Source organism: Nyctibius grandis, chromosome 9 (genome assembly GCF_013368605.1).
Source record: "Nyctibius grandis isolate bNycGra1 chromosome 9, bNycGra1.pri, whole genome shotgun sequence".
In the NCBI taxonomy this organism is placed as follows: Eukaryota; Metazoa; Chordata; class Aves; order Nyctibiiformes; family Nyctibiidae; genus Nyctibius; species Nyctibius grandis.
In genome coordinates this window covers 42414592-42426771 of record NC_090666.1, presented here as the reverse complement: position 1 = coordinate 42426771, position 12180 = coordinate 42414592, and the positions used below count along the sequence as shown (strand labels likewise).

Here is a 12180-nt window from a genome sequence, read left to right as displayed (position 1 = left end):
CACATCTGTACTAAACCACCTGCACGGGCACACAAGGACTGTGTTGCATTGCTTCCCACCTACGAGTAGGAATTTAAACCTTCACACCAGTTTTACCTTAACAATTCACCACTACCCTTTTCCTCTCCCCTCCCAACAACAAAGTAGTTACTTGGTCCAAAGAACAAGAAGGGAAATACCTGGTAATTCATTATGGCTCGTAAACACATGATGCAGACGTGAACATCATCTTTTTTACTCACTAATCTGGAATTTTTTAGCGTTCTTCGGCTTGGCAAGGTGTTATACCTGCGAATAAAACCAGCTCTCATCAATCACAAGACTATTTTTAGGTGGTAACAATAAAGGATTGGAAGTTTTCCTCCACTGGGTGAAACTGCAGACACCTTTCAGCCCTGCAGAGCTGAAAGCGGACAATACACATGCAAATAAAGCAGAAAAAAGGCCACGGGCTGTTTCCACGGGCAGACGAAGCCCAGATGCAGGGCTCCACGGCTGCCACCGCTGCCCACCCAGGGCCAGCACAGCCCACGAGAATGGCACAGACTTTTAAAGGAACTGAACATTCACAGGCATCAGCAAATGTATTAATTCCCGCTGCATTTCGTTTAAGAATGGTGCCTCTCTTCTACTCTGCAGCTGAGCTTTCTGAAAGCCCTTCGAATTATGTGAGGAAAATACAGCCCTTAGGAACTTTCCTCAGAACAGAGGCATTAATTATTTTAATTGTAACCCCTAACTGGTAAATCAACCTCGAATTCAATTAAATAAGCACATGGAATAAACACAAAGGGAACTCTTTAAATCTGTCATTTCTATGGCGTAGTAAATGAAAACCACATTTCAGCTCTTCCTGAGATACATCCAAACCAGGGAGGGTCTGCAGGGCTCCCCTGGCCGTGCCAGGGATGTGGAGGTCCTCTGCAAAGCTGCTCAGGCTGCCTCGAGCAGCCCCCGCCGGCAGCACCACAGGTGACCCCGACAGCGAAAGGTGGTGTTTGGGGGTGGAAAAACACATTATTTATCCTTTTGCATTTCCAGCTATCACATTCGGGCCTGAAAACAGAGGAAGAAAGAATAAAAATAAAAAGACAGAAAGAAAAATAATGTGACGCGCTTGCAGTGATGTGCAAATTCTGACATTTATGTGAAGAGCAACTCCGTTGGGGGAGGAAAGAGGAATTCATAGAAGCAGCTTGGCTGGTGGGGTAAATACAACCTTCAGTAAAAACAAGGCTTCTTCAGACAACTGCAGCTGGCCTCACACGGAGACCAACGAGGAACGACCTGTCATTATTCCTCGTAACACGGGAACTACGTAGCATCACAGGTAATTATCAGGTGACAGGATCAAAGCAAACCCGGTGATTTTCGAGGCACCCCCTCCACACAGTGCTCCGGAGAGCAGGAGCTCTTCAGCACCACTGCTGCGGAGCCCAGAGCCTGGCACGGGCTCCAAAAGCACTTACAGCAATTCACAGAGGAAAAAAAAATCCATCAAGAACTATTAAACATGAGATGTAATCCTTAGATGGGGATGCTTAAACCTACAGTCTGCTGGAAGCAGGAGCACGTGCCAGGAGAAACATCACTGGGTATCTGCCTTGCTCCTACTAACCACGGGCTCTGAGCATCTCCTGCACCAAGCATCTGCTCCTGGGCAGGTTCAGAGAGGGCATCAGACACGGCTGACATCAGTCACCATCTCTGGAGGGGTTTAAGAAAAGCCTGGACATGGCACTTAGTGCCATGGTCTAGTTGCCATGGTGGTGTCAGGGCAATGGTTGGACTCGATGATCCCAGAGGGCTCTTCCAACCTGAGTGATTCTGTGGTTCTGTGTTTTGTTCTGACTCACTAGCCCACTCTCCAACACAAAGAACATCCTTGCAAATTTTCTCCCTTTAAATGCACCGAACAACACGAAGGAGGCAGCTGGCACGAGGCTCTGGGCGTCATTTCCCAGGAGCGCCAAGATGAAAGAAACCCCAAAATTCAAAGCAGAATTCAGTCAAACTGCTTTTTTTTTTTTCCCCCATAGATATGAATGCATAAATCAGCTCAGGGCACTCCAGACGGATTGCAGGTTTGCAGGAAACATGACCCAGTTTTGTCCGAGAACAGCGAACGGTTCAAGCCCGGGAGCCGGGTCTGGGGGCCAGGACCCCGTGGAGGGGGGGTTTAAAAGTCATTTCTAGTCACACAGAGATCGTTCCTACAATGACTTATCTCCATTTTAAACTGCACACATTATTTTTCTTTACATTTTAAATAAGCAGAGTAATTAGATCTTTATCAGGCCACTGATAGAAGGAAAAAATCACCCCGGGCTCAGTGATGCTCCCCTCTACACCCTGCACGGCTGTCTGGGCACCTACCAAAGCCTGCTCCGAGGAGCAAGGCAGGCACCACGAGGAAGGTGTGAGGTGAAAACAACACTCGCCTCTTCTGGAGAGTGGAAAAGACCCCCAGAAACCCACCAAGGGCCGCAGACATCCCGTACGGCTGCCCGCAGCCAGGAAAGCTGCCGCTCTGCAGCCTGGAGGTGTGCCCTTGGAGGATTCTCATCCCAGTGACCACACAGGCAAGGCCAGAGGCAGCTGCTCTGCTCTCTCCCCAGAGCCCAAGATGCCCCCACGTCTGGGGACTCTGCCCCCACGCAGGCTGCCCGCCCCGCTCCGTGCTCTCACAGAATCACAGAATCAATGAGGCTGGAAGAGCCCTCTGGGATCATCAAGTCCAACCATTGCCCTGACACCACCATGGCAACTAGACCAGGGCACTAAGTGCCATGGCCAGGCTTTTCTTAAACCCCTCCAGAGATGGTGACTCCACCACCTCCCTGGGCAGCCCCTTCCAATGGCTAATGACCCTTGCTGAGAAGAAATGCTTCCTAATGTCCAACCTGACCCTCCCCTGGTGAAGCTTGAGGCTGTGTCCTCTTGTCCTATTGCTGGTTGCCTGGGAGAAGAGGCCGACTCCCACCCCACTACAACCTCCCTTCAGGTAGTTGTAGACTGCACTAAGGTCACCTCTGAGCCTCCTCTTCTCCAGGCTAAACACCCCCAGCTCCCTCAGCCGTTCCTCGTAGCTCAGACCCTCCAGACCCTTCACCACCTTGGTCGCCCTCCTCTGGACTCGCTCCAACACCTCAACATCTTTCTTCAAGTGCGGGGCCCTCTCCCCATGGCTGCCCTCCTGCCTTCCCCACCGCCCCACACACCCCTGGGCGGGCGGGTGGCATTCAGTGATACCATCAGCGACATGGGGACTCCACACCCTCCGGCTCACAGAGCTTCCACCCGTGTCAGCTTACGACTGGGCTGAGAAACGGGTGCGGAATATGCAATGGAGCGCTGCAGTGCAGAGAAAATAGCTCCAGCACAGATGGGATTCTGCCCTAGATTTAGATCGCTTCCCTTCAACAGATGCAAATTTCTTCACACAGACATGAATGCCAAGAATTAATGAGGATTTTTTTGTACAGAAACTCTTTTACGACGACTCTGCACACGGGAACTGAGGTTCGAGATGCTTTCTCTGTATTAGCGGCGACTGCAACGACCCCTGATGTTATTTGTTCCCTTCCTGAAGGCAGGGCGGACCGGCGGTAGCTCTAACACCTCCCTTTACACGACACGAGCCAAACCAGGGTGGATGATCTTCTTTTGCTGTTATTTCATTTCTTGTTACCAAACACGAGGCTGATCCGAGCATCTGGATGAATTGTTGGTTTTGATTTCCTGTCTGCTGCAGGTCAAAGATTATGTCACCAAGAGTATATTTATCCTGGTAATTAAATTCAGATGGTTCCTCTTTTATTTCCTCTGCCCCTCCTTTAAAGAGGAACTACAAAACCTTACTGCTGAAAAAAAAGCAGAAGCAGAAAACCTGCCCAGGCGCGAGCTCCTGCCGCGTGAGGCTCTCACGGGCGGTGGGGACAGGACATTTCCAGAGCCAGGACGCTGCACCCGTGTGAGAAAACCCACCACCATGAGGCTAAACCCATGCTGAAATACACAGGATGATTTAAGGTTCTTTTTCTCACCCAGAGTACATTTCTATTCAAGAATAACTCATGCATCATTTTTATTCAATTTACTAACAATTTACTTAATTCAGTGCTCGTAAAGGTGCCACCGTGACGTCTCTGGAGACCAGGCTGCTCTTTTACCCACCAGCCTCCTACAGAAAGGTGAGAAGGACCATTCAAGCCTGAAGAAATTAATTTTGCTAACCTCCTCCTGCCTCCATGGCCACGCTACTTTGTTAACGTGATCAGCCAGAACCGCTGAAAATGTCCAGTGTATCCCGGACTCATCCAGCACTTTGTAAACCAAGACCTAGAAAACTCAACACACAAGGGTGTCTTCTGGTGCACACCAGCTCACACTGACACTGAAGACCCACAGATGGATAATTAAAACACCTACACAACACATTAGGATACTCAAAGTAAATAAAAGCCCTTTCCACTCTGGTGAGCAAGCACAAATCTCCATACAAACTCCTGCCATCTCCACCAACTTCAATGGAAGGACTTCCATGCTTGAAACGAGGACACGTGCCCAGTCCAATGGTGGAGACAGACTTCTAATGGACCACATTAATAACAAATACAAGTTACAGCTGATTTCTCCTCTCATTTTTATCTTCTTATCTGCTAAAGAATATCCTGCCCTCATTTCTCTACGCTGGCTCCCTCGGAGTAGGAGCACTGAGCGCAGAGGACAGCCCAGGGTGGATCTCACCGCTCCCCTGGCAGCTCGCCCAGCTCTGCGTGGGCTGGGACTCCTGGTTTTCATTGGGTTTGGTGGGTTTTGCATCGCGTTCCTGCGATCCTGGTGGTGGTGGTTTGGAGGTGGGGGTGTCTGTATGTCCCTGAGCAGTGAAAGCGTTAACGGCGAAGTCCAACTCATCGCAGCGTCAGCAGCAGGGCCAGAGCTGAGTCCCATTACCGAATGCGTTCAGGGATGAAGATGTGTTTGCCTGGATCACGCTCTCATTACGGACTCCGCAGATTTTGAAGAAAGAAATGAAGATTCTCAGTTCAATCCACATGAAAATTGAAGTATTTGACTCGGAAGAAAGGGAATTTCTAATGGGTTGGGACATTACAGTCTGCATTAATATTTATCTGACAGGAGTATGACTCTCATGTGAAAGTAATGCTCTCTCCTCTCAAAAAAGCAGCAATAAAACCCCCAAAGGTTCATCCCCGTTTTTATCCCTCTGCCCTCATTTTGGTGTTTGCTTCCCAAATCCCTTTGCCTCCTCTTCAAAAAAAAAAAACCACAACCCCAAACCCCTCAGTTGCCAAGGAAACCCAGCGAGCAGGGACTTGGCAGGCTTCAGCACTACTAAAAAGAGCTACGGGAAGCCAGTTAAAGTCACAATTAGCAGCGGACAGCCTCGGCCACGCAAACGAAGGGACAGAGAGCCTCCGTGCCCACGCCAAGCCCAAGTTCGCCCCGGCTGGCTGCGAGGGAACATCAGCTGGGACCGTGCAGGGTGCTGAGGGCTACAGCAGGTCTCTGCTGTCGAACCCTGAGGACAGGCAGGAGAGCTGGTGCCCTGACACTGCCATACAGGCACCAAAAATGAGCAAACCCAGTGTTAAAGCTGGCAGGAAACACTGTCTCCCCAAATCTTCTTGCTGTTTTACTAAAAAGGAATCCAGGCCAAATCTGTTCTCATTTTTCATACTGCTATGGCATAGCAGGGATGAGTCCAGCTCCTGAATTTTAAATTACCCTGTTAAGATTGTCAGCCTTCTCCTTTTTCATCCAAGAGGGAGGACCGCTTCTTCCTTTCTCTCCATTTTAATGGTTTTTATAACAAAGACACAAGAGGAGCTTCCACACAGAAGAATCACAGAATCAATGAGGTTGGAAGAGCCCTCTGGGATCATCGAGTCCAACCGTTGCCCTGACACCACCATGGCAACTAGACCAGGGCACTAAGTGCCATGGCCAGGCTTTTCTTAAACCCCTCCAGAGATGGGGACTCCACCACCTCCCTGGGCAGCCCCTTCCAATGGCTAATGACCCTTGCTGAGAAGAAATGCTTCCTAACGTCCAACCTGAACCCATGGCCTGGGTCCCTGCACGGCCCAGACATGTTTCTGCCCAAGTCTCCTCAGCACAGAGATGGCTCTGCAGGCAGGAGGGGGCACTTGGCTGAACAACACTGCGCTAGGTTACACTTCTGTGCCAGTTAAGTCTCTACTTGTAATAAAAAAGATGAAATAACATGTGCAATGACTAAGGGCTCTGTGTCTTAGCTATGAAACTAGTAACACTATTTGCAGTATGATAAAGACAACTAGTATCTCGCTTCACAGTAAAACACATTTTATTTTCCTTTAGAAAATCCCACTCTACAGAAGCAAACTACCCTCAGAAGTTATAATGTGATAACCACACGTTTTGGAGGCTGAAAACTCCACCACGCCGTAGGATTACCAGATTATAAGGCATGGGGAGCAGTGCTGGCCACGTGGCCCCCATGCCCTGCGGGTAGCCTTGTCCCTGGGACTTACGAGGTGTTCCTGCTCGGAGCCTCGTCAGCAGAGCGCCCAGGGAAGCCGCTCCAGAGGCAGGTGGCTGAAAAGCAGCTCTGGTGGCGTTTGAACTGAAGTTGCTCAGGCAGAGAAATCAATCTGATGGTATGTGAGAGGCGGATGAGAGCAGAGGAGGGAAGGAGGCGAGAGAGAGGATTGGAGAAGAGCGTTTGAAAGAGGGAGGGGAATGAAGGATGCGAGGAAGGAGACATTGAAAGGGAAAATAAAAAAGGTAAGGAATAAAGGGGGATGTGAAAAAGGAAAAAGCATGGAAGGAAAATGAAGAGAAAAAATGTAAGAGACACGTAATGTCCACCTGGCTTACACATCTCTAGTGTACCTCATCACAAGCACACCTCCCAAAGACAGAGAGCAGCATCAGGCACCCTCCTGCAAGCACACGACTCCACCAGTTCTCCATCATAGTAATTAAAGATCAAAGGAAACCAAAACCACTAAGAACACCTTTGCAACATTAAAAGATAAAAATAATCAGCTGGTCAAGTGATTTTGCTGCACTCCACAGTGTATCTCTTCACCAGAAGTGTGTGTCTGTCTCCTCCTCTCCACCACCCGAGGTCTGTGAGCTGCATCCTCCAGCTATCACAGCCGCTACAGCTCAGGGTGGAGGTGGAAGGCACTGACTTCACAGGAACTGAAGAGCCAACATTACCCTTGACTGACAAACCAAAACTGAACCTTGAATGGAGGAGGGAGGAAAACGCTGCCAGTCCTCACTGGCTCCACGCCTTGTAACAGTGAAGTGTTGAAGGACTGTGACCGAGGGGATCCTGCCTTTCCCACAAACTCTAAAACCCCTTGGTATTTGGAAGGAGGGAGTTCTTAGTAAAGCCTGGGGTGGTGACAGGATTTACAGCAGGTTTGAAGGATGGAAGTGGCCTTTTAAAAAAAATCTTGCTCATAGTAGCATGGAAGGAACATGCTGCTAGAAGAGACCTTTTTGGACGAGGCACCGGACTGGAGCCCCAGACCAGCTGGGTCCACAGAAATCTTGAGACACTCTTTGGAGAAGAGGAACTGCTTCCTCTGTGCCAGCCACATTGTACCTGACGGAAACGCATGGCGCAGCCTTAGATCATTCTGCCACTGGCACGGGAGGCTGAGTTATTCCTGCCTCTTCCTCAATTGCTGGGTAACGCTGCCCCACGTTCCCAGCTTAGCACTTCTCTCCACCTCAAACTCACCACCACAAGGACACTTCTCCTATATAGGTCAAGCCTATACTGGGAAAAGAGGGAAGATGAAAAATATTCTAATGGGAAAACCGGACTCTTGTGACTCGGGCACGCGCTGCCTGTGGGTCACCCGCTGCCCCGTTTAACTCCTCACCGTAAAGTCGAGTGTCTGCCAGAGCGGGAGATGCTGTTGCCCACCGGCGAGGGCAAATTGCTGCCTCTGTGCAGGTCCTCGATGGATCGGCTCCAAGGTTTGGACTTGTCCATCGAGTTTTCCACGTTGTTCTCCAAACTTTCAAAGTCAAACCTGAAAGGAAATAAGGAATTCCAGCGCCGGGTTGGACAGAAAAGATGCACATTGCATTTTCCTTCCTGTCCAACATCTGCAGGTTTTAGTATCACAGAATCACAGAATCAGCCTGGTTGGAAGAGCCCTCTGGCATCATCGAGTCCAACCATTGCCCTGACACCACCATGGCAACTAGACCAGGGCACTAAGTGCCATGGCCAGGCTTTTCTTAAACCCCTCCAGACATGGTGACTCCACCACCTCCCTGGGCAGCCCCTTCCAATGGCTAATGACCCTTGCTGAGAAGAAATGCTTCCTCATGTCCAACCTGACCCTCCCCTGGCCAAGCTTGAGGCTGTGTCCTCTTGTCCTATCGCTGGTTGCCCGGGAGAAGAGGCCGACTCCCACTGCGCTACAACCTCCCTTCAGGTAGTTGTAGACTGCAATAGTTACTGCAAACAGCTACGTGTTATTCTGCTTCAGTGTAAAATAAATACAACACTGTCCGCTTTGCTGATGAATAGCCCTGCCTTGAAGGAAAGAAGGCGACTGCTTAGAGCTGTCTCCATTTTATTTCAATAAATCAACACGTTGTGCAAGTACTAATTTAGTTTCCTCCATCGATATGTGACCAAGCATTTATGCTGCCTTGCTGCCCCTCACCAATCTTCCAGCATATGTAATATATTACCATAATCATTACAGATTTTCTTTGATTTCTGACTCCTTGCCCATTGTACCGCTATTTCAGGCAAAAATTGCTTGTTCCTCTTACAGCTTTTGAGGTTATTACTCATATTTACCATGTCAGAGAGGGGAAAAACCCAGCAAGCTAACATGCGTACATTTGTATAATTTTAGGAAGAAAATCTTTATACAAACACTTCTGCTGTGCACAGTTTTTTCCAGTGTTAGTAACATTCTAAAACATATAATTTTCCTTCATTAATTTTACTGCAACCCCACGAAAAATCTCTTTTCTGTGCGATGATATATATACATCTGACAGCATCTTTTCTAAAAATAAAATATCAGCTCCACTCAGCTCGAGTTCCTAACTACAACAGTATCTTTAACCTATTGCTTCTTTTCATGCAATTTTGTACAAAAATCTACATGTACAAGACCCTGAAGTGATATATAAAACCAGATCCTCAGCTGAACGTCTATTTCAAACCTTGTGATGAAACAACTCATGAAAGCTGATTTTTTTCCCAATTTCTTAATAGAGTACATTTAATGATTTATTACCTAAATGAATAAACCTGACTCTCAGCTAAACCAGATGTCAGAACTGCAAAAGCCTGTTTTATCGTCTTCCCAACTTGCAAAATCACCTTGAAATTCCTCCTGTTGTCTTGTAGTGCATCTGCTGCATGCGATGCCGACAGCTTTGCTCACCAGGAACCTCGTGAGAAGTGCTTAATGCTTGGAACGTGGTAGGCAGCATTACAATTAATAATTACAATTACTAATTGTGTACCTATTGCATGCTTACACACATTTGTTGAATGTTTTTGCACTGTGCCTCTAAGACAGTCAGAGGCCAAAGCTAAAAAATACGTCAGTACAGTCTTAGAGATAAATAATCTCAGGGTTTAGGTTTGTTTTCCTCTGCAATAGGTTATGACCCAATGGGTTTGGATTAATGGTGCCATTTTTGCTGCTCTGAGGTACACACACAGTATCACACCACGCTGCTGGCAGGATTTCTCTTGCTCTGCAGCGATGGCAGAGCCTTGCTTTGCCCTGCGAGCCCAGGGAGCACCAGGCACGTCTTACTTACGTGACTGCATACTGTGCAAACGACAAGTACTCCACCAGAACGTCCAGGCCTTTGTTTTCTTCATTCAGGAACTCTCTGACCCATCTGTTAGAAAAATCATTAGACATCAGAGCGTTTCACAGGCTTGGTGCAGCGACTGGAATTCTTGTCAGATAAACTGGAGACAGACCCACTGCAGGGCAGGCAGCACTGCTGAGCACATCTTTGCTTTCTCACTCAGGAAAAGGGGCCTTTCAAAAAATGCCCTTTATTATTTAGAGGACTTTAAAATAGAGACCTTTAGAGGACTTTACAAACGCACTGAAACAAGCTTTTTTGCAGCGCTATGATGGGAAAAACACGCCACCAAAAAACCCCATAAAAACCTCTGTGCACACTCTACATTGCTCAGAAACTAGTTTGCTCTTCCAAGCACCGAGCTCCAGAGTTGGCAATGCCTTTCCCACCACAGTGGCATTGCTGCAAGAGGGTCACGGGGGTGCTGGGCAGCTCGGCCTGACAGCCTGGATGTATGTGTAACAGTCATTTTGCCTTCTCCTTTTAAAAGCTGTTAAGCTGTTACTGTGAATTTGGGTCCCTGAGAATTATACAAAATAATCTCCAATTCAGAAAAGCCTGTTATCACAGAATCATCACAGAGTGGTTTGGGTTGGAAGGGACCTTAAAGATCATCTAGTTCCTCCTGCCACAGGCAGGGACACCTTCCACCAGACCAGGTTGCTCCAAGCCCCATCCAACCTGGCCTTGAACACTGCCAGGGAGGGGGCAGCCACAGCTTCTCTGGGCAACCTGGGCCAGGGTCTCACCACCCTCACAGCAAAGAATTGCTTCCTAATATCCCATCTCAATCTCCCCTCTTTCAGTTTAAAACCATTCCCCCTCGTCCTGTCACTCCACGCCCTTGTAAAAAGCCCCTCTCCCGCTTTCCTGTAGCCCCTTCAGGCACTGGAAGGTGCTAGAAGGTCTCCCTGGAGCCTTCTCTTCTCCAGGCTGAACAGCCCCAGCTCTCTCAGCCTGTCTCCAGAGCAGAGGGGCTCCAGCCCTCTGAGCATCTCCGTGGCCTCCTCTGGACTCGCTCCAACAGCTCCGTGTCCTTCTTGTGTCGTGCCAAGTAAAGTTTGAAAACCCATAGATCTGGGGGCAAACCCAGGTGAGCAAGGAGCGTCAGCACAGCCCAGCTCCACTCTCCATCAAACCCCAACCAGGGCAGCCCAGGAGTGGGTTAGGTGCCCCTGGAAGGAGTGGGGAGCCTGGGGGGGAACTGGGGCTCTGGGCTCGCTCTGCCTCGGGCGCTGCTCCCAGCAGAGTGGGAAGTCATTACCTCTGAGCTATTCTAGTCTTCAGGCTTTAAATCTTTCACTGTTTACCTGCTAAAATAAACAACCTGGCGTTGTTATAAAAGCCTGGCATTTTTACAAAAGCCATGTGAACCAAATAAATAAACACTGGTCTTGTCGGCCTCTTTTATTTATCCTGTGCACCATCACGGTTCCTTCTGTGCACCCATGAGCTGCTGTAAATCCGCAGAGTGTCACGTTTCGGATGCCCCGAGCCTCTGGTGGGGACCCCTTTGTGTTGGAAAATGAGGGAAATCGTAGCAGGAGCCAGCACAGGGGTGTGGGAGACGTTTGTTGTGAGTATTTGTGAGGGTGCAGCTTGCAGGAGGGTCCCCCGCTGCCCGTGCACACCACGCTGGGGAGCCAGCTCCCACAGAGAGAGAAGGGCTGCTCCTCCCACAGTTTAAACCATCCTCATTTCCTCGAAATAAGAGCAGCATCCTGTAAAATCGATGTAATTGAGCTGGACACAGTGTGTGACCATGAAACACATCATCCCGGCTGATGTACCAGTGCTGAAGCGGCTTCTGGTCCTGAGCCCCAGAGCAGAGAGGTGAGATCGGTGGAAACACAGACGAGAATGGCACATTCAATAAAAATCTGAAGTCCCTGAGAGTCTTTTGCTATTAGAGAGGAATTTTCTGCTTTGTGGAAGTAAAATCCTGGTACTCACAGCCAGGTTTAATGAACTGCATCATGCTAAAGCCATAAAACAGCACGGCGGGGGTTATATATATATTTATGGCTGCAATACTATTAATATTCTCGACACGATCATGCCCACTCCTGCTCTGACTGACTTAGGGTGAGCAAAGTTGGCTGCAATCTTTTCACAGCCTTCACAGAGATGTGGATGAACCCTATCAGGAAAGGATTAAAGCCGAATTATTCTCCTGAGATGCCCAGCGATCCCTTAACTGAGCCCTTCAGGCTTTAATGATCAATCAAGAGGTATCACTGCTTGACAGGCAAAGAGATATTTTCTCAAATAAAACCCCCAAAACCTTAGACC

The 12180-nt window shown here is 48.7% G+C and overlaps 1 protein-coding gene across 5 annotated transcripts in view; it reads right to left on the bottom strand.

The window, feature by feature from the left end:
• FMNL2 (formin like 2) overlaps positions 1-12180 on the bottom strand; it is a 131662-nt gene that overhangs the window by 39949 nt on the left and 79533 nt on the right. For all 5 annotated transcript variants that reach the window (XM_068407811.1, XM_068407813.1, XM_068407812.1 and 2 more), the window contains exons 5-7: positions 9832-9915; positions 7911-8063; positions 180-288 (exon numbers count right to left, since the gene is read on the bottom strand). In XM_068407811.1, the coding sequence (XP_068263912.1) occupies positions 180-288; positions 7911-8063; positions 9832-9915 (346 nt within the window). The remainder of the gene's footprint in view (positions 1-179; positions 289-7910; positions 8064-9831; positions 9916-12180) is intronic.